General features: G+C 41.8%; 1 protein-coding gene across 8 annotated transcripts in view; it reads left to right on the forward strand.

Moving 5' to 3' along the window:
• Window positions 1-23,376, forward strand: part of Dclk1 (doublecortin like kinase 1) — a 280,821-nt gene that overhangs the window by 236,441 nt on the left and 21,004 nt on the right. For all 8 annotated transcript variants that reach the window (XM_060378336.1, XM_060378335.1, XM_021637555.2 and 5 more), the window contains 5 exons: window positions 916-1,062; window positions 11,673-11,806; window positions 13,564-13,641; window positions 14,013-14,109; window positions 17,038-17,118. In XM_060378336.1, the coding sequence (XP_060234319.1) occupies window positions 916-1,062; window positions 11,673-11,806; window positions 13,564-13,641; window positions 14,013-14,109; window positions 17,038-17,118 (537 nt within the window). The remainder of the gene's footprint in view (window positions 1-915; window positions 1,063-11,672; window positions 11,807-13,563; window positions 13,642-14,012; window positions 14,110-17,037; window positions 17,119-23,376) is intronic.

Below are 23,376 nucleotides of genomic sequence, written 5' to 3' on the forward strand. Positions count from 1 at the left end.
CTGTTTTGAAAAAGGAAATTAAGTTGATCACTATGAAGTGGTATAGGAATGGTTTTGGGCTCTGGACTCAGCTGTTTCTTGGTTGATACTCAAGCATAATGCAAATGTTTTTAGCAACACATACTCAAACCCTGAAAGAACTTTAAACACATACCACATAATGATGAGCCCCAAATCACTGTTTGACCAACTAGTGATAAATTATAAAGAACCCAGGACAAATGTCCAGAGGAATAATAGGCCCAGAAAACTCTCTTTGAGATTCTCCACTATCTTCCCCTCCCTCTCTCCCTTTCTTTCTTGTCTTTCGAACAGGTTGTAGGTCCCATTTTCCATTCCTTACAGAGAAACACATTATTGAAAAAGAGATCTCAACACCCACTTCAAGGGAGCTAAATGTAGCAAGTCAAAGAGAGAGAGAGAGGGGAGAGAGAAAGTGCATTTCACACGTGTCTTAATAATTTCAAAGGCAAGGCACAGGAACATTCTGTTAAGGATGGAGTTTGCAGAATTACCTGGGGGAGTTTTAGGACTATGAATTTGCACTTCAGCAGTTGGTGTGTGGCAGGTAGCACATGTCGCCTGAGTCCCTCACATGAGGCTTCTCAGCTGGAGACCCAGCCCCACCGCCTCTCCCCTGCAAAAGGGGCTGTGGAGAGAGCACGTGTCTGCTGTCAGAGTCTCATCACTTTGCTCTTTTCTTAAGCTTGGGAGAAAATGTCAGTACCTTTCATACCGAGGAAAGAAAATCATCAAGGAGCGTTTGGTGTTTTGAAAGGCGGTAGCAGAGAAAGCCCTTAGGAGGCCCCAAATCTTGGTCCGTTCACTGTATCCTTTCTGGTTTGTCAGTCCCCTCCGCGGGCAGTCTCTTGGTCCATCTGTCAATATCCCACCCAACCAGCTGCTCTGTTCTAGGGCGGAGACCTTTTCGACGCCATCACTTCCACTAGCAAATACACAGAGCGAGATGCCAGCGGGATGCTTTACAACCTGGCCAGTGCCATCAAGTACCTGCACAGCCTGAACATTGTCCACCGCGACATCAAGCCAGAGAACCTGCTGGTAAGAGGGAGGCCATCCTCAGGCATCTTGACTCCCAAGCCCTTTTTGAACATTTCCGCCCTCCTTGCTTTTCTTTCTTTTTAACTGCTTTGCCTCTTTGGGCTCATTCTCACTATACCCGGTTTCTCTTTAAGGTGATCTCTAAGAGCTCGCATACCCTCAAGAAACCCGACTGCTTAGCAAACACATTTCAGGCCCAAGAACGGGAACAGAGTTCTGAGAAGGAAAAAAAAATCGAAGGCTGTAGTTAACATCACAGGATCTCAGGCCAGGACCAAGTAGTGAATGAGCTCACTGCCATGGCTGCAAGTGTATCATTCTGATATAAGAGAAAGGAGACCCTGTGTGTGGAGGGGAGGGAGGCCTAATGTGTTGAACGATGGCCACATCCATCCATCCCCAATGGTGTACCAGTGTCATCTTTGCCAGCCTCCACCTTACTTTTTGTGACAGGGTCTCTCACTGAAACCAGAGCCCACCCTCACCAAGTCAGCCAGTCTAGCTGAGCTGACCAGCAGCAAATCCCAGGTATTTGGCTGTCTTCACCTTCCTTGTCCTAGGACTACAGGCATGTACCACCACACCTGGCTTTTATGTAGGAGCTGAGGATCCAGACTCAGGTCCTCATGTCTGCACAGCAGGCCCTTTATTGACTGAGCTGTGTCCCCAACCACCAGTAAATTGTTTTATTCTCCTAGCTTTGCATCTTAATGATACGGTCTAAAAACCAGAGAGAACTGAATCATAAGAAGTAGATGCTCTCGCCTCGGCACCAAAGCAACCATGGAAAGGACAGATTTTAGAAAATAAGTAATGGCTGGGGTGTGGCTCAGTTGGTAAAGTATTTGCCTAGCATTCATGAAGCCAAGGGTTCTGGTCTGCAGTACTGCATAAAACTGGGTTTGGTGGCATAAGCCAGTAATACCAGCACTTGTTAGATAGAAAAACAAGATGACTAGAAGTTGAAAGCCATCCTTGGCTACATAGGGAGTTCAAAGCCAGCCTGGGCTACTTGACCCTGCCTAAAACAAAATAAAGCAGAGAACAGCCCCAAAGCCCTAGTGTCTTTCTTGTCTTTATAACTATTTATGAGATTTGCTGTTTATAATTCCCCTGAGTTCTCCATGCCAAAGGACCCTTCCCTCGCCTACTTGCTTGCTGACTGTACAGGTTGTTTAGATGGGAGCAGAAACAAGGCAGGAGGAACTATTCTGGGAAACATGGAGTAGCTTAAATTTTACTGATTCTTTAGGCTAGAGACTTAATTATAAATAAAAATAATTTTTCTCCCATTCACCCAAAGACCATCTTTTTTCTCTTCTGTTTTCCATTTCTGAGCATATTTAAAATGTAGATTTCTGGGTCTTAACGCAGCTCTACTAAATCAGAAATTAGTGTCTGATGGCAGGATACAGAAATCCATTGTGCAGGCAGCTGCTCGAGATAATCAGAATCCACACACCTTTAATCCCAGCACTGGGGAGGCAGAGGCAGGTGGATCTCTTTGAGTTGGAGACCAAACTCAAAGTTGGTCTACATTGTGTGTTCCAGGACAGCCAGGGCTACACAGTGAGACCCTGTCTCCAAAAACTAAAATAAAATCACAAGGGTATCTTACCTTCTACTTCACAAATAAAAGCTGATGAGGTCTGCCACTGTAGAGAATTACCTACATGTTCTACCTCTACGAGGGGCTTTTAAAAATATGAGAGAGGGGGCTTACAGCCAGGATACAAAGTGAATAAAAGTGTAATTAATATTTTTTTTAAAAAATACCTACTATCTTCTTAAAACTCACAGCCACCATACAGAGTAAATTCTTTAACTGCTCTAACTCACAGGTAAAGAAGTGGGGTGCCTAGAATATAAATGACTTACCCAAGGTTATACAATAATATACAAGTAGAAAACTCAAGATCTCAACTGAATTCTGACTCACAGAGACCCTAGACTGTACTCTGGGTTAGGGGGAGACTAATTAAGTGCCACCGTGGGCCAGGTCCCATGCCAGGAAACTGGACACATTCCTTTATGGAGTTGACATTCAGGCTTAAAAGACAGGCATTCAAGAAACAAAAATGCACACAATTAGCTCATTGCAATTACATTGGTAATCTTGTAGCCGCTGGCTCAGGCAAGCAGCGGAGGTCAAATGGCAGAGGTCTGACTTAATTGCACCTCAAATTCCAAATCTCTGCAGCCGCCTAAACATTCTCTTCTGCATAGCTGCCTCCATGGACTGCAGCAATTTTCTGTCATCCACAGTCATTACTCCTGTATCCTGATTCATGTAGCCTCGTCTCGTGGGAACAGGCTTACAAGTGGGTCTTTGTTAAATAACTTCTCTAAGCTCTGAACCTCTGTGATTAGAAAGTAGGGCTTCATTTCCCCCCACAGTGCACTTTTTGGGCTGCCACTGTTTGTTACTCACCAGACCATTATCTATTTCTGTAAATGCCTTCTATGATTACACAGCAGCGTACTTTTTCTAAAATTATAATTTGCAGGATATTTTTAAATGCTGTGCTCATTGGAACATGCTTTAACTTAAATGAACCAGGAAGAAAATATATATACTCTCTCCTCTCTTTCTCCCCCTTTTCTAACCTGATTTGAAATACATAAAGAACCTATTGCAACCATTCATAACAGTTTTTGTTTTAATATCTACACAATGCACCAAAAAAAAAAAAACAAAAGAAAGAAAAACTAATAGTTTTGCTTGCCCATTGTAGTGGTTGTGAGTTGATGCGTTTTTGAGGAATAGATACATCTATCACAGAATAAATATAAAAACAGAACACTTAGCAGAAAGAAGATGACATTTCTAATTGCCCAGGAGACCTCCACCCTCTGCCTTTATTCCAAATGCTATTGAGCTTTCCCGTTATGGGAGCCACATCTTCATATTTTCAGAGTTTACAGTCTATAGTGTCTGCCCACCTCCTGCTGTCTCATTCTATAACCTTGAACAAGATCTTTAACTCCTTCACAGGAATTTTATGGAGGCAAAGAGACACATAACTGTCAATGCCTTTCCTTTTTAATCTTTCTTTTACTTGTGGCAAAAAGAAAAATTAAAACTTCCTCACAGTAACATTGCATATAGGGAAATGTCCTTTCTTACCTTTCATTATCATTGCTTTTAATTTTTTTACTATTGATCCACATATAGTTTTCTTCAGTTTTGTGACAAGACGCAGATCTATAGATTATTTTAGAAAAATGTTGTGGTAAAGTTAGCATGAATTTTAGAATGTATCTACTTCCTACAAGGGAACTTAACAAATACATACAAGTACCTCATTTCACATTCTGCTTTACTCTTTCATTAAGAGATCCCCCAAATCTTTTTGAATCAAGTCCTCTGATGGTTAAATATTTGATTTAGAAATTTATAGCTAGCGCAGTGGATGTTATAAATGCCAAATACAGATTTCATTTATGAAATTAATAATACAGATTTGAACATACAGAATTCTGGGCATATTTTACTATTAAATCTACGACACAAATATTAAAATGTAGCATAGCCTTAAAGATCTGTACTGATCGTGCAAATGGTTGATCTAATTGTGCTTGTTAAGGTCAAAGTATTTTAATGAGAAAACATGACCCCCCCCCCCCCCGTTGCACTGTGTCCTTCTACACTTTAGGTGAGAACTGACAACTGACCCAGTAAAAATATGACTTATGAATTTATTCTTACATCAGCTTTAACGGTTTTTTCTCCATGTCATCCCTGTGTTTGTTTGCTTTACTTGTTATCAAACCCGGTGCATAATAATCAAGTGGATGAGTGACGGGTGGGTGACAGAGTGGGTGACAAGGACTGACTGAGCTTCATTAAAGATCTAAGGATGGGGTGGGGTGGGGCTCAGGCCATTTCTCAACTCCCCATTTACATGAGGGAGACACCTTGGCTCCAGTCTGAAACTCTCCGAGGGCAGGGAAGGGAAGGTACAGCAATTCCCCAGCCCCACTCCTGCATGAGATCAGTATGCATGCTCCCAACAAGACAAGATTATGACGAAAAAGGCAATTTTTAAAACAAAAGCTATGAAACATGTTTGCTGGACATGAGGGGACCATCGCACACATAAACACACACAGTGACTGGGACTCCATATAAAAGACCCACAGCTGACCAAGCCAGCCACAACCCCACCAAGCATGGGGAGGAGCTCGTAACCTCTCACACCCTCCTGAGGACCTATTGGCAGTTGCCGGCTGCTGGTGCAGGGAGCCAGTTTTTTTCCAAGGAGGCAGGCCCTGAGAAGCCAATGCTCCAGCAGCGTGTCCTACTCCTCGGCACATGTAGGCATCACTAAGCAGACTCAGTAGGCTTTCAGAAAAGAACACATGAAGCAGGCAGGGAAAAGTCAGGTCTGGGAAGGGGAAGAATTAAAGGAGAGAAAATGGGAGGTGGGCTTGACCAAAAAACACTAACACATGTATGACATTGTTAAACTAAAAAGAAAAAAAAGGAAAAGAACCTAATGCATGGAGTTATTTCGTATATATATAAAATTTAAGAACACTGTCTGCTCTTCCAAAGGACCCAGGTTCAAGTCCCAGCACCCACATGGCAGCTCATAACTGTATGTAACCCCAATTCCAAGGGATCTGACATCTTCACACTAATGCACATAAAATGGAAAAAAAATAGCATGAAGTTCTTAAAGATGGCCAGCAGATGGCAAAATACTGTGGCAACAGAAGTCACCACTCAGACCTACTGTTTCTTCTGGGGAACTGGGCAAGTCTTTAAAAACCTACAAACAGGTGTCGCGTCACAAAATTTAGCCTTTACCGGCAAAAATACAGCTAAGCAAATGTTTTCATTAGATTATAAAAGTAAGCAGATTGTCTTTAGTCTTCTCCCAAAAAGTATATGCTTGAAACCGTTTTTCTCCCTAACTCTATTGCACTCTGCAATTAAAGGTAGTTTCCTTGAGAATCTGCTTCTCCTGGTAAGAGACTCTCTCAGAACCCTCTGCCCAAACACGTGTGAAGCTCCACGATGCCCATGGAGCGGCGCATGTGTCCTTCTCGTTGTATTCAATAGATGGCTCCATTTGTATTCTGTGACCACCTAGCTTCCACTCAAGACAACCCTGGACTCAAGAGATAAGGGATGCCCTTCTATCTCAAACCCAAGACTCTCAGTCCACGAACAAATCCGTTTAGGTGTGAGATGATTGGGATTGTTAGAGATAGCGGATACAGTCAGAGACAGTCTAAAAGCCATGAACAAAATGATACCAGGTAAATTTGTATTTGGTCTTCAAGCAATACACATAAGAAGTAGAAGCAAGAAACAAAGTTCTGGAAGTCCGCAACCTGTAGTGTTAACAACAGCCATCCCTCTGTTGTGAAAACTTTAGATGGGTTCAGTTCATTTTCATTTACAGTCTCTCTGACTTTCCTAGTATTTTTTTTTCTACAGTGATATATGAGCTACTAATTGTGTGACCAAAATGTAATAATTTTTTTTTTTAAGAATAGCTGTGGTATTAAGTTCCTTGGTTTGGGCAAAAATCCTAGGATCCTGTTCCTAACAGGATCTGGAATGAGCCGCTGCAGCTGTATGGACCCTGTGTGAGATAACGTCATGATGATTTTAAATCGGGAGTGAGACTCGGGTTTCCTGGAGTTTCCTTTCACTTCCTTCTCTTACTGAGTATTGCCACTGAGGTGCTTGGACAAGAGATTTTCTTTCCCTTCATGTCGAAACCTCTCCCATTTGCTTACTCCTTTCCGACCTTATCAAGTAATATCAACTTTGTTATTTTATTTAACTCGTGATTTCCACAATATTTGACATGGGAATATTGTTTTTGCATTAGAAGAAGGTTTTTTTTCCCCCTCAAGAAGTCTAACATAAGACCATGTGGCCATAAAGTAACATTTTGCAAAATAATGCCCCACTTAAGCATTGCTCTCTTCTGCTTCTTAAGGATTAGAGACAAATTCAACCTATTCCTTAAGAAGCATTGTGAGGACTGTATGCCATGGCTTTGGGAAAATTAGCCTCTTTTTAAAGCGACTCCATATATAATAAAAGGTAAATTGACCCCTTCTCACAGCTTTGTCCATTTCATGCCACTTTGTCAAGTCTACTTGGTGAAATCATTGTTAGTTCCTCCTGATCCCCTCTGTGAAAACTATTTCCGTGGTCACTAACAATTCACCGGCCATCATTTTAGCAGGACTAGTCTTGAAGTTGCAGCAAAGCTGAGAACTGTGTAGATTCTAACACATCTGTTTTGTCAGTCAGCTTTCCCTCCCCCATAAGAAAATCTCAGAAACCACTTGCCCAGGCTCAGGTTATCTGAGAATTTTCATATTTTATGGTCGCTGCTGCAGTTTTATGACTACATATTAATTTTTTTCAAGAAAAAACTTTTCCAAATGGTCTCAGCTTTCCATCTGAAGGAAGTCAGCACATGTACAGTATCTACTGCTCAAAAAGTGACAGCTAACACAAAACTCCAGATAATGCAAAAAGATAGAAAATAAAACAAAACAAAACCACCTTTAAGACTCAATACCAGCATCCTCAAAATCTATATGTTGAACTTTCAGTATATTGATCCCAAATAGGGCGTGCCCTTGGCTTCTAATTGAAACCTTCTTTATAATCATTGGCATTTGAAACATTTAGTCTGTCAAATCATGAGATGTCTTTATGGCCATATAATAAACCCAAGAGAACAACTTCTCTGGCTGTAGCCGTCTGCAATGATCACAAGGGTAGCTTACAAAACCCTGACAGTCTTTATGGTAATAGGATACATATGGCAGCCCACAATTACGTGTAGCTGCATTCAATTAGTGTTGTACAATTACACAGTTTTATTGCTTAGTTAAAACAGTGAGAGCACTACATGCTGGGCAATTTGCACTAATCCCCATATTTTTAATAGCCCTTCGGTGTTTAAAATGTGGGGGAACAGCTACAGTATTTAAGGGGTCTGGGATGAACCTTAAATTATACCTCATGTTGCGAACTCTTTGACTGACAATTAATGTGCTCCCACTTCACGTGTGGGTCATGTTTTATAGAGGCTTTAACAGACAGTAGTGGCAAAATGTTCCTCCTCTACCAAAGCTCAACTCAGTGGGTTAGCTTGTCAGGGTCTGTACTTGCAGCCCGTCGACACCCTTTCTGAAACATGCTCAAGATTTGAAGAGCCACTCAAACAAAACCTCAGAGTTCATTCTGAGACTTGCCTGTTTGTTTGTTTGTTTGTTTTTTAATAAGTTTGTGTTTTATTTTTTGACACTCAAGAGCAACCTCAAAATTTTATTTATTTTTAAGTATGGGTGTTCCCTAGAGAACATTGCCCATGAGGGCCAGAAAAGGATATCAAATCCTCTGGATCTGAAGTTACAGCCAATTGTGAGTCATAAGATATGGGTGCTAGGAACTGAACTTGGGTCCCCTGAAAAAAAAAAAGTTTTTAATGACTGAGCCATTTCCCCAACCCTGAAACGTTAGCGTCTTAAATTCTTAAATGAGAATTTGTGAGCAAGCTTCATGCTTCCTAACTTTAACTGAAAACCTTGGTTCCATGTAAATCTAGAGCTGCCCTGGAAATACTGTGTAAGGATAGTTTTGGCAATGTGTGTTGTGCACACACGTACCACAAAACAAACAAACAAAAGCCAAAGTTTTAATTACATCTGCAAATGGTCTCCCCACAGGCCTGTCCATGGTAGATACAGTGAGAGATAAGAGTGAATGGCCTCCAGTTGCAGCCAGCACTCCTGAGCCCCATTTGTGTGAGGGTTCAGTATGCCGTGTGAGGAGGGGACACTTCCACTGGAAAGGGCACAAATACCGCCGTATGTTTCCTCAACCCTTCTACCCAAGTGTTGAAAAAGGAAAAACCCCAAAGTAACCTTGTTTCCTGCCCTGAGAATAAGTTAAACAGAATTCCAAACCAGAGGCCTGGACATATATTCATTCACCTGCAAAAACATTTTGTTGAAACATTTGTAGAGGACCCGTGTCTTCAATTACATGGGGTTGGCCTTTGTCTCTGAGCTCTTTTGTCTGTGCAGCCTGAGCATAACGTGAGTCTCTTTATATTCATGAAAATTCTATTACAGAATTTACAAAGATTAAGATTTAAAAAAAAAAAGCAGGGGAGGGTGTTACACATGTGTGTGACTAAAGAAATAAAAAGAAATACAAAATTTTACCTTCAATATATTTAAATGCTATTTGGGGAAGCATCGGTATTTTAAAGGATGCCTCCATTTTTTTTTTTTTTTATGTAGCATGTTTGTGTTTTCCTTTTCTTTTGATCATTGGCTTTTTGCAGTGCTGGCAGGTTGAACCCTGGTCCTTATATTTTCCTTACTTTAGACTATATTGTTCATCTATATTAAATATAATTTATATGCAGTTAGACAGAGTTCCTATTAAAATGGCGATCATTAGTAACCTCCTCCCATGGGGATGTTACAAAGTCATATTCAGAACCACAACAGGCCTCTGGTGACTGGGTCCTCCAACATCTGGTTTTGTCAAACTTTTGAATAAAGTTAGGTGATACAGATACTGTGTTTAGGGGTGGAGAGTTTCCTGCATAAATGGAGTCGAATATATCAAAATCTGCTCAGCCTCACAAAGTACACATCATGAATGCTCAGACCCCACTGAGCATCAAAGCGAGAGGGCATTTTGCAATTTAGAAAAGTTATTGATACCAAAATGGAATTCAGGAGGTAAACAGCTCTGGTTTGTACGGGAAATGAACTAGACAGCCAATCTCCGCGTTCCCATCTCAGATTTCCTTTCATGAAAAACATTTGCTTATTGTTTGGATGGCCAGAACGATAACGTTTACGCTGGCTTGGGAACATTCAGGCTGGTGCCTCAACGTGCTAACGTAAAGCTGCACAGTTGCTTTAAGTAGAGAAGATAGCATCCGCCCCCGAGGACAGATGGACACATGGCTGCCTTTGCCCTAGCAGCCCACCTGCAGGTGATTGCCTAAGCCTTTGGATATCTACCCAAGGACAGCCCGAACTTGATCAAGGTCCAGAACCCTGGGGACAAAGAGTGTGCACAAGATGTGGCCGAGTCATTTCCATGTAGACAAGACAGTCTCTCCAGAGAAGCAGCTCTGCCTCTGACAAAACAGTCAGCTCCAATTGGTCATTGCCGACGCTGCAGCTGAGCTGGCCAAACATCTGTCCAGGTGCTTCGGTAGAATGAAAAAGGAGGGAGATGTAGCATGCAGACAGTAGCAGTGCTCCTGAGGTGTGTGGAGATGCTGTGCAAGAGGCCCACTGGGCTTCAGCAAGTAGCAGATGATCATAAAGTGACCACAGCAGACATGCAAGCCTCAACTTGCTGGCCAAATTATTTTGATGAGTGTGGAAAACTTGGCCATTTCTTTGGAGGATCTCTTGAAGGTTGATCTTGCAACCCGAAAATAGGGTTGTATTGTGACTGTCTTCATCTTAACTGATTCCAGGAGAGGGCACTGATAGAATTCTGCACTCCCCTTTATCCTTTGAAATTATTAAAATTGTTTGGGCTGCTTTAAAAAAAAAAAAACTATATCCTTTTGATTTGATCTCGGGCTAGCATTAATGGAGCTCCCATATTTGCCCAAGAGTCATGGGCATGTGTGTTTTGACTGGTCGAGAGGACTGGAGACTCGCTGCCTTAATGAGGAAAGCTGACCCAGTGCTAGCTCTGTACCCAATAAATCTTTGCAAATTGCCACAGGTGAGATAAAATGTGAACATGCGTTTCAATTAGCAATAAAAATATAAATTGATCTTGTTGTAAATGAGGGGCACTGAAAATAAAGTATTTTAATATGTGTGTGGATGTTTTGTTCTATTCCTGAAGGGTGGCATGCTTAAATCATCTCACATGTGGAAATGAAGTGATTGTTTTCATGAAGGGTAGATTCAAAGCTCGAGGCTTTCTGAGCTGCCTTTTGTGGAAAACATCAAATGCAGATAAGCAAAGGGAGAAACCTCCGTAATCCTGCTTCTCAGAGCAGGGATGCCAGGGCTGTGTTATTTCAGAGTTCGGCCCTTATTTTTATTTTTAATGGGCATGTTATACAAACCATCCTGGAGGGCCTATCCTCACTTTGCAAGTATAATTTAATAAATATGACCCCGACATTACCATCTGAACTTATTTTACATTTCTTCACTGTGTGTAAGTGTGAGAGAATATGTGTATATATGTGTGAATAATGTGTGAGGGAGAAAGACTGTGTGTGAGGGAGACTGTGTGTTTGGGTGTGTGTTCGCCATATATGGGTTTTGTGATGACGCTTACGCCATCAGGCTTGGTGGCAAGCATCTTTGCCCACTGAGCCATCTCCCAGCCCCCACATCACTACTTTAATGAGCAGCTACATCCAGTCGTACAAATGTACCTATTACTTGCTAAACAGATTTCCATTTGCCATTCCTTCTTTGCTTCTGATGTTGTAACAAAATCGGGAGATGCTCCTGAATGCCTATCCTTGCAAAATTGTCTGGGCTTTTGTTGCTCTGTTTACATTAAGTTTAAACCAAAGTGCTCTTGGCTTTAAGACACTTAGGATTTTTAACTTTTATTTTAGGTGTATGAGCACCAGGATGGCAGTAAGTCACTCAAGTTGGGTGACTTTGGCCTGGCCACCATTGTCGATGGCCCCCTGTACACCGTCTGTGGTACCCCAACATATGTGGCTCCAGAAATCATTGCAGAGACTGGGTGAGTGCCCCCAACCCCGTACTCTAGAGCTGGCAAAAGAATAGGAATCATTAACTTGGATAGAATCAGCTACCAGCTCTCCCTCTATTTCACCCCATCTCCCTCCCACCTCACCTGTTCAGCAAGCCATTTTCCTGTTGTCCCAGTCAGGTTGCCAATGACTGTCATTTTGTTTAAGGCTTGCATTTGGTCTCTGCTAAAGGTAAAAACAACTATTATTCATTAGATTTCTAATAAACGTCCAGATTAACAGGAGAAACATACATCATTAGTAATTAAATCACCTTTAAATATAAAATGATGGGATACTGCTGTATCCTGTTATAAAGTCTCCTGGGGTCATTTTCCCTTCGAGCTCTGTACCCTGGCCCTGTGTTAGTCATCTTAGAGAACAACTACGTCTTTAAGGAAAACAAATGTCCAGAACCTCTGAGGACTGGCCACTGGACGTTTGCTGGTGTGTGTGCAGAAGGAAATGAATGTCAGTCTCTGACATTCATTGAATGTAGGTGCTGGGAACAGAACCCAGAAACTTCCGCAGAGCGGCCAGAGCCTTCAACTGCTGAGCCATCATCTCTCCAGTTCTGTCTCGTTTTGTTTCCTTTTTTCTTTTGTGAAATATAATTTCTATGTGGTGTTAACTTTACTTAACTTTTTAAAGTTAAAATATAATTATATTATGTCCCCTCTTCCTTGTCTTCCCTCCAGCCCCTCTCATTCTCCCAGCCCCTCTTGTAATTCATGGCCTCTTTTTTTGTTGTGATTATCACATATCTATGTGAATAAACATAGGAATGCAACCCCTGATGGGTAAATTTATTGTTGCTTGTATGTATATGATGTCAGGGATGTCCCAGAGATAACAGAACTGGGATACTCATCCATTGGGAAAACTAAATCTCCTTTCTCAGATTCCATTATTCCTTATTTGCCTATAATTCTTTGTCTAGTGGTGGAGGCCCATAAAATTTGTCTCTTCCTTCTTAAAGTGCCTGCTGGTGCTGTCCTTATCCAGGTCTTGTTTAAGCAGCCATATTTGTTGAGGGATCGTGGGTGAGGCTTCCCAATCAGAATATAGGAGAGAGAATCACAGAGCAGATCTCCTGGACCTCTGGCTCTTACAATATTCCCGCCCCTTCTTCCATGATGTTACCTGAGCATTGGGTACATGATTTGTGTAAGAATCTATTAGGGCTGGTCCCCCCCATGATCAGTTCTTCTCTTTATCTTGACTGGTTGTGGTTTTCTGCAATGGCCTTTCTATTACAAAGAAAAGCGTCTTTGATAAGAGGTGGATATAAGGATTAATACTTAGAATGCAGTTAGAAATTGTTTAGTAAAGTGGCAGTAATGGGTTCTCTCCAAGATCTGTGGCCTCACTAGCGCTGTGTGTAAGCTGGCATGATTTCCATCCTGTTGATCAGGTCTTAAATCCAATTAAGCAGCTACTGGTTACCACTAAGACAGGAGTGTCACTGTTACACCCTTAGGGTTCTCTTGACCAGCTGGTCATTGTTGTGGTTCACAAGCATCATGGCCAGGTAGGACTGTTAGTTGCTTCCCTCCCTTGGCAGCTTGCACTGTACCTTCTACTGTAATGACAGAAATCTTTGGTAGGGGCAGTGAGTTTTAGTTGTCAGGTTTATAATTTTTTTTTTGCTTGGTCTCATTGTGCGTGCAGTAGAAGAGTCATGTATTTCAGCTGTATAATTTGCCCTGGCTGACTTTGCTAACTCCAACTTTTTTTTTTGTTTTAGATATGGCCTCAAGGTGGACATCTGGGCAGCTGGTGTGATCACTTATATCCTGCTGTGCGGTTTCCCTCCATTCCGTGGGTATGGGCAGCAATCTTTTATTCAGCACCAACAAATCATTTCTCTATTCTCTGAATGATCTATTTGCCCTTCTCACACAAAGGAGCCTGGAGCAGCAGGGAACATAATAAGAACCCCACTTGCAATTCCCATTCTTTTTTCCATGGTGCATGCTAATTTACACGCTTTCCATAAATCTTCCTCACATAGTCTTTAACCTCATTCTTTGTTAATTTACCAAAACAGTTGCTTACTGACTTTTTCAGCGGCTTAAAATAATAAAAGTGCACTGTGCATGTTGAAGCATACAAGAGGGCTCTAATGCACAAAAATGGAGGGCGTGCAGTGAGCTAACACTCCACTCTGCTTTCTCCTGTTGTTTGTCTACACAGAAGTGGTGATGACCAGGAGGTGCTTTTTGATCAGATCTTGATGGGCCAAGTGGACTTTCCATCTCCATACTGGGACAATGTGTCAGATTCTGCCAAGGTAGGGGTCTGCTGCTGTCCTTTTTCCTTAGAACCTGGTACCTTAATGGAAGTGTGAACGCTAACTACATCAGCAAATGTGAGGAGACAAATGATAACAATGTGACTTCAGGGCACTAGTTAGGTGGAATTACTGCATTCTCCAAGATTTCACAGACGTCAGGGCTCAATCCTTCTGGAAACGGCTTGCGCACTTCTCGGATTTCTGCACAGCATTCTTGTTTTCCCACCATGGGTTTTGACTGAATGCCATCCTCTCAGGAAAGCTACCTCTGGCCACCATTTTCAGTTGTGGCTCTTAACTTTTACCTGGCTTTCCAAATCCTCCTCGCTTTGCCCACCTTATCTTTTCCTCCTCCTCTACTTTATTGTTTTATGGATGATGTATGTTCTTGGTCTCAAAAACAGAACATTAACTCTTATGTTCATCCTCTATATCATATATAACTGTCCATCTAAATCCCTCTACCTAAATAAACATAGGTAGGTAGGAGATCAAATCCCATTTATGCAATTAATTTCCAAACTCTCCTAAGAGAATGCAAATTCTTTGAAGGCTAGGATCTTTGTCCATTCTTAAAACATTTTTATGCATATGTGTATTTGCCTGGAGCTGGAGTTTCAGCTGGTTTCCAACCATCTGATATGGGTGCTGGAACCGAGCCCAGTTCCTCTGCAAGAGCAGCCAGTGCTCTTAACCACTGAGCCATCTCTCTAGCCCCTGATCCTTGCCCACTTATTTCATTGCCTTATCATCAACTCCTACATCATGACGAGCACACAGCCAGTGGTCATATGCATTCAATAAATCAGCAATGTATAAATAATTGAATTAAGCAACTGATTAATCAGAGCGAAGAGAGCTCTGCCTCAGCCTCTGTTGACATGAGGACATGAAGATGCCATTATTCGAGTCAAACCTTATTGGATACCTTGGATTCAGAGGTAGGAGGGGTGAAGCTCATGTTTCTTCATCCTGCTAAACCAAGACCAGCTTCTCTATGGATGGTGGGAAGTATTGGACAGCAGAGTGAACTACAGAATGTCATGGAACTGAAAATGAAGCCTGAGCTAGTGGTAACTCAATGCATATTTATCATGTTTTTAAGAGTATGTCTGCATCTAAGAAAAGGAAGGTATTGGTGGACATTCAGTGAATGGGGTGGGAGAAATCTTGTTCAAATGTCTATAAATTGAGCAGTGCTAATTTGAAAACCCGCAAATCCAAATGCAGTAAAATCTGAAATTTGAGTGTCAACACATGTCATCCCAAATAGAAAATTCTGTTCCTATGACAGATTGGAGTCAAATACAGGCATACTAAAATTACTGTGGAAAGGTATTTTCAGACTATTTACATATGGTGCATATGAAAGAGTTAACTTTTATGTTTTGATCTGTGTTCCATCCTCAAGAGACCATTACGTGCCTGCAAATATTAAGTTAAACAAAGATCCAAACTCCAAAAGGCACTTTGAGAAAGAGATAATCAACCTGTTTTGTGTACAGAAGTGCTGACTTAAAATTCTTGAATCAGTGTTGATCTGGTCATTCAGTGCATGTGACTTTTTTTCTCTATCTCTTGAATTGGAGTCCCATGTAAAACTCCTCTTCTTAGACATGAGCTCTGTGTATATAAAATGATGCTTGCTGGACACCAGCCCCTCATTTTCTTCTACCGTGTCACACTTAGACTTAGGAAAATATCAATAGTTGAGAGAAATATAAAAGAAAGGCCCCAAGGTGACAGATCTGAGGGATAAGCAAAGGTCTTCTCACCTACAAATATAGCCTCACTGTGTATCCCAGGCCAGCTCAGTCTTGAATACTCCTAACTCAGACTCCTGAATTCAGGAATTCAGATATGTAGCAACACCCCGACATAGGTCTTCAGGAATGCACTCAACTCTCACAGCCAGCACTCTATAGCCTGAGGACTTGACACGACTAACTCTAAGCTCTGTAGAGCATCCAGCGAAAGGCATCACATACACACTCATTGTTTTTATAAAGACTGTGCACGTTGGAAAAGGAATGAAGAAAGTGAAAGCAGACTACATCACTAGGGATCCCGTGTGATACAAAAGGAATGTGTATCTATCTATTTCTAATCCAAAGTGGACACAGACATGACAGAGTCAGTGTGCCACCCAAAGCGGTGTCTCTATCTCCAGACAATATTTTCCCTACTTTACTAGACAGCTTTTAGCAGTTTCTCTTCAATTCATTTTCTTTAATCCTTGATATGCTGCCTGGAAATCGGGGCGAGGAGCCATTTTTTCCTTTAGTCTGTCAAAACAGAAATTTAAAGTACTTTTGAAAGATTTTATTCATTTTTATCTCATAAGTATGAATGTTTTGCCTGCCTGCATGCATAAGCAATTCCTGTGTGCAGTACCTGTAGAAGCCAGCAGAGGCAGGAGTTCCCTAGAACTGGAGTTACAGGTGGTTATGAGCCATAACATGAGTGCTGGGAACTGAACCCTGGGTCCTCTGGATCACGGCCATTGCTCTTACCCACTGAGCCATCTCTCCAGCCCCAGAAGTTGTTCTTTATTTTTAATGTGACTTCTAAGCAACTAAAAAATCTGGTTTTAAACTATAATATCCAAACAGAAGGGTGGATCACGTATTATTTAACATGAGCAACCACTTTGCTTCTAAAAGCATTTTATGAAATTCACTTAAACATTAATTTGATTGTTTTTAACATCAGTTAAGCTGTGTGTTTGTGTTCCAAAAGTTCATGGGATGTTCTCTTTAATATGTGAAGGTATGATCTAGCTAGTCATGGGTAAGTCGAGTGATGTGGTTTAGGTGGTAAGCTTTTCCAAATGCTCTTCCAAACTGAGATTGCAAGCTGAAATTTGCAAACCCCAGCTTTTCTCTCCAAGGTTGGATAAACAGAGTCTAATGTTCCCCTTCACAGGGGCTCATCAACATGATGCTGTTGGTGAACGTGGAGCAGAGATTTTCAGCTGTGCAGGTCCTTGAGCATCCCTGGGTTAATGTAAGTGAGCTTCGTTCTCTTTCGTCACAGCCAGCATGCCTTTAGAAGTGTATTTGCAAGTTTCCTAGTGGGACCGCCTCTTTCTTGAAGTGTTATGTTTGGCTTGGTCCCCCCGCCCCAAAGTGTGCTGGTTACAAAATCACCCGTGTATTCCATGGAGGCTTCTGATAATGTCCACCTTGCTTGCTTCCTGAAGAACTGCCTTCCAACTGAGAGGTTGATATGGACGTGGTCTTGAGCCTCCTACCTCACAGCGGCTTTCTGTGGTGAGATGGGGCCTGGATAACTGCCAATAAGACAGCACAGATATTGTCAGTCAGTATTGATACCAGAATACGAGAGCCCATGTGTTGTTTGTTTGTTTGTTTGTTTTGCTTGCACCGAAGAGCTCAGCACAATACTGCTCAGACTTAAGTATGCTCACCAACTTGGTACCCCACTTAAAGTGAGATTCCGGTGAGACAGCTTTGAGGCTTTGTGCTTCCAAGTTCTTAAATGGTGCTTAGAGCAGCCTTTTAAGGATCTAATGATACTTCTTTAGCAATGAAATCTTCTAGAGCAGTCACTCATTTTAACCCTGTATCTCCCACAAATGATTAGTAAGACCATTCTGATAAGGAATGACGACCGGTGTTCATAAAGGGCATAAATTCAAGAGTCTGTGACACTGTTTTAAGCACTTTGTGTATGAATCATGTCTGTCCCCACCACTTGGTGACTTTCTAACTCATTTGCCATGTTGTCTCCACTGATAGGTGGGGAAACTCCACAGTTAGGCTGAATGGTTCTTAGCTCCAGCATCAAAAACATGAAAATTTGTGCATGGAAACACTAACAGAATCATTAGTTCACTGATACAGATTCTGCCAGCCTCCCCCCAGAACTGCCAGATGTAGCTCTAGGTTGAAGGTAACAAAATGTCCTTATTCCCTTCCTCTGAAGTGTCATGGAAGGTGACATGTGGCTTCCTTCTAAAACAGCTATGGAGAGCAAGGCTTGATGGGAAGTACATTCAACAGGTGAGGTGGCATGCAGGGTAGCACATGCTTGGATCCAGCTTCTGCTGGATCAGTTGATGGTCATGGACCAGCAATCCAGGGCTTCCCATATCTGGATGTACTCACTCATAAAGCATGGTAAGGTTATCTTCATACAGCAGGAGAATATTATGAACATAAGCATGTAGGGATGTGAGCCAAGGTTTCTTTTAGGCCTTCTGAAACATAGCACATAGCAGAGTCTCCAGAATGTGGGACAGATGGGCAAGGCACTCATCTCCCCATCCCTGGGACAGTGGAGCAGGCCAGCTCCCATTCAGAAATAATCACCCTGAGTCTCACTGACCTTTGTGTTTACATCAGGATGCTAAGACAAAAATTGTCTTTTTGTCTTTTTCTACAAATTAGGAAGGTTGTGACAGCATCTTATTTGAGCCTGGTAACAAGCTTGCAAGATAGTAAATGTGAGTGTTACTGTACCCACTTCACAGGCAAGAATACTGGGGCCACAGGATATAATTTTTCCAATGCAGTCACACTTAGAATAGAGAAAGAATTTGTAGCCAAACATCCCACACTTCAAGCTCAAAGTCTCCAGGGTATAGTGTAGCACACTAAGTCCACCCATCCCTCATAATAAGCAAAAACTCAGGGAATATAGCAGACAAGTGCCATATGCTAACATTACCTCAAGTCAGTACCCTTTTCAGACTAGTTGGTTTTACTCGAAGTCATACCCTCTCTCAGGTGTGTGAGAAGGAAGAGCTACAAGCCAACTGCAGGTTGTCTTGATGGCGGTAATAAATCTACAATGGTCTTTGTGAGTTCACTTAAGAGCCATTTAATTTAATAACTTGTCAAATTAATTGGGGGGAGGGATTACTGGAAACATGGAACTAGGTGACCACACACGGAACAGTAAGATCTGAAGCCTCATCTTCTAAAGCAAAGGGGTTTGTAGATGACAAGAGCCATTTTAGATACCCAAACCTGTTTTTACTGTCTCTCAGACCTCTGGACATTTAGGTTTCTGCTTCATTTCAATTTTTCTCTGAGATTCTCAAAACACGCATGACTTTTTTGAAAAAAAAAAAAAAAAAAAAAAAACAAATATAACATCCAGATATAAAATGAGATAAAATATCCCTGTAAGCCTTTCGAGTAAACTTGACATTCTCATGGGGGGCGGGGAATGCATATTGGTTGTAGAAAAACCCTTTTAAAATTTGGTGTGGAAAGTGTTGGCTTCACTTTGAAGTTATCGTTATACGGCAAACAAGTCAGAAACTGCTTGTTTTCTTTGCTTCCGAATAATAAATTTTAACAGTAAGCCTTGGTAACCGGTGCTTAGGCTTGCTAAGGTCAACATGCCAAAGACTGAGCCATCAAAATAAATGAATTAGGGATTTAAAGGGATATAAATTTAACAAGACATTTTGCATTTGGCAATCAGATTATATCTGGCCACCACGGAAAGCCTCTCCCTGAGGGGGCTAAAAGTAATAATAGTTATGTAAACCCTTTGGATGTCTGCAGAAAACATTTCCTGTGCTCTCATTAGTTTTGATTTTCTGTGTTGTTGATACAATGACCTTCCACCTGACCCACTTGGAATTGAAAAGGTGATTTCTTATGAAACAGGAAATAGAGCAGAAGGGCAGTAGAATTTTTTTTTTTAAATAGAGTCAGCAAAATTCACTTATTTTAACCTTCATCACGGAGCGTCCTTTTAGCAAGCTCATTTTTATTTTAATTTTTTTAATACATTCTGGGTACCAACCTTACTCCTTAGTTTCTTTGGCTTTGAACGTGCCAAGGGTGGCAGCTGGCTTATACGCTGAGTCCAGTGAGCCACAGGGACAAAGGCATCCTAGATATGAAACCTTTGCTGAGAGAGAGGAATGGAGGCTCACCCACGTGTGTGACTTCAGGCGAGTTTGTTTCTCTCCCCAAACCTCTTTCCCACCGGAGAGAATAGATGGGGGGAAACAAAACCAATCAGCCTGCCTCTTAGGAGGATGCGAAGAGAACCTCATGCTTAAGGATTAGGAACCGACAAGCTGAGGACCAACCCTTCGGTACTTAGGAAACTTTTGCTGGATTTGGTCTAGGTAAATCCGGCAACCGTATCTTCTATTGTGATGCAGTGACAAAATGAAAGTATGTTGTATACTGGTTTGTGGGTAGCTGGATTAAGGAAGACAAAACATCAATCCCCAAATGTTCCTATTTATATGCCACAAGCTCCTCCTCCATTATGTGTACGGCAGCAGCCCTGTGGGTGGGGCTTTACTGCGGTTACTAAATGCCAACGGCATCTGCCACAGCCAAGTTCGTTCACCTCATTGACCATCTCTTGTAGAGCCACGAGCTTAACATATCTTGGTCATTTGAGGAATAAAGAGCAGTCACTTTCACTGAAATGAGCTTTATTGACAAATAGTACATCTTGAGGGAAAAGTTCAGACAGTCAGACACTTCCAAAACAAAATCTCTATTTGTAACTAGGATCAAATGAGTATCATTATGTTTAAGTTATGTATTGCTTTCCTGGTGTTTTGTTGTTCTTGTTCTAGAATTGCTAACTTACTTTAGCCTGTGTTATTTTCCATATACTCTCAGATGCTGTCATTTTACTAATTTACATTTTTCATTATTTACCTAAGTTCAGAGTGAAAGAAACTAAGGCACAAAGACATCAAAGCATGTTGCTCCGTGGAGTCTCATGAAGGTGTGATGACTGGCTCTGCTCTTGGAGGTTCTAGTTTTATTTCTTTGTTACTATGTCTGAGTGTGGAGACTTTTCAAAGCTCCCCGGTGACTATAACCTCAGACTAGCTTCAGGACTCTCTATTCTAATGGAAAGACTGGCTTAAATAAGCTCAGCTAGTTCTAGAACCAAGCCTAGACTTCTTATTTCATTTTTAGCCTTTAAATGTACTATTGCTTCTTTTATCTTACCTAATTATTCCTTTGGAAAGATAGTGCTGATCCAAGACACTCTAAAAGAAAAAGAGAGCAAGAGGGAGAAGAAAAAGGTCTAGATGATATCCTAGCATAGCCTATGCTGACCAATAGAATTCAACCACAGGTACGCAAGAATACAAAGGCATTCCCTATTGTGCAGGTAGAATGAGCGATAAGTAATGAACTCTAGTGACATTATAATTAAATGTAAAATTACCTAACCATATTCATAAATTACAAATGATGACATGAAAAGTCACCTCCATTTGGGCATTCTCTTTTCTTACACCACGTGCAGCATGATTTGCAGACTCAGTGCCGAAGGCTTGGAGTACTGGGGTAGTGTGGGGTTGGGGATGTTAACAGGGACAGTGGGGACAGTGTGCTGGGAGGTAAAATGCAGTGGTTATTAAAGAGCATGCTAATGAGCCAGGATTATTTTAAGCTAAATCAGAATATCCTCATAGTAAACTATTCAGGGCTTCCCTGCTTCTCATAAATCTACAGATATTTTTAATAATAAAGTCTGGCAATAAACGGACTGGAAACCAGACCCCTGATTCAAACCCAAAAAGCCATGGGGAAGGCAGCTTTTCTAACGCGTGACCCTGACATGCTTCCCCAAGGAAGGAGGGAATTTACTCTACTGAGTGACTTCACATCCGAGCCCCCGCTTCCCTCCCCACAGCGCTTCCTCAGCAACCCTGAGAGGATGCAGACCAGGAGGTGAGCTCTCCTGCAGACAGCTGGGAGAGTTCATTTTCCATTTTGCAAACTAATTTTGTTCTTGTCAGTTGCAATGTTCTGCCAAGTGGCGGATGGGAGTTTCTAAATCACAAACCACTAGCCCTAAACCACAACCAGCCTGAGCCAAACTCCAAAAATGACTCCCAGGCCAGAGCGTATGGTAATAATACGACAGCTATTTGTAAAATGCTGCCAGGTTTGTCAGATCGAGAAAATTCATAGCACGTTTTTTGGCACGTAATCTATTCTAAGTGATAGTGATAAAGACGTATATATGAAAATGCATGTTTTTAGTGAGTCCTATTTATTGCATTGATGCAAGGCAGTAAGTTAGCTAACTCCCATCATCAATCTATATGGCTCCGGTACACAGCAGAGCCCCCCAAATCCAGTTGTTTATGTCTTTTAATCCTGACTTGCTCAAGGCCTTCAAAAAAAAATGTATTAAGAAATGCTGAAGACATGTTTGTTGTCCGCAGTGTGTGTGTGTGTGTGTGTGTGTGTGTGTGGTGTGTGGGTAGGTGGTATGTGACTCTTCCTGTGAGTGTGTTTAACTCTGCGTGTGTGTGAATGTGTATGTGTGTGAAAGTGTGTGTGTGTGGTGTGTGACTGTGTGTGTGACTGGTGTGTGTGAGTATATGTGTGAGTATGTATGTGTGAGCTTATGATGTGTGCGAGTGTGTGGAGTGTGGGAGTGTGTGTGGGAGTGTATATGTGAGTATGCGGTGTGTGTGAGCATACGGGTGAGTTGCCTCCTATAGCTGAGATACCTAACTTCATTGAGGAAATGTTCTAAGACTTATGAAGTCCAAAGCGTCTCTGACAACATGTGAGTTGTTGGGTGCCATTCACTGCCTCTACGTGAACTACGTGAACTGCTGTGACAGCCCCAGCGAAGCACAAACGTTCACTGAAATGTAAGGCTGGAAGCCTGAACCTCCAGCCTTAGAAAGAGTCACTAGGAGATTAGAACCAGAAGCAGGCTGGGGAATGGGAAGGAAGTCCACTGTGGAATGGTGGAGAGCAATTCTCTCCTCACGCACCTGCATTTATTCCATGATTGCTTATCAAATGTGTGACCTGTGCCGAGGCACTGGACTAAGACCTGGGCATCCAACAGTGAGCAAGACAGTCTGTGCATTCGAGGACTGTGAACTAGTAACTGGTGATGCGTGCTTACAGCCCTGCTCACTGTTGGTCCCAGAGAGTGCTTTGTCCTGCGGAAAGCAGAAGCCTTAGCTAAAAGGAGCCTTAACATGGGCTACGTCATAATGGCAGAGTCATAATAACGAATGATTTGAAGGCAGTAAAGAGGATTTAAAACTTAGGGAAAAACTTTTTGCCCAGAGGGTTGTCTGGGATTTTAGGCTGGCCAATTAAGAAGATATATATATATATATATATATATATATATATATATATATATATATAAAGTTTATTTATGGCCATGCATAAGACCAGGTCTGTTGTCTCCTTAGCTTTGGATCTAAATCATGGGCTAGGAGGGACAGGAAAACATGCTGACTTTGAGGGGTTTGGGGTTGGC

Source organism: Meriones unguiculatus, chromosome 2 (assembly GCF_030254825.1).
Source record: "Meriones unguiculatus strain TT.TT164.6M chromosome 2, Bangor_MerUng_6.1, whole genome shotgun sequence".
Lineage (NCBI taxonomy): Eukaryota > Metazoa > Chordata > Mammalia > Rodentia > Muridae > Meriones > Meriones unguiculatus.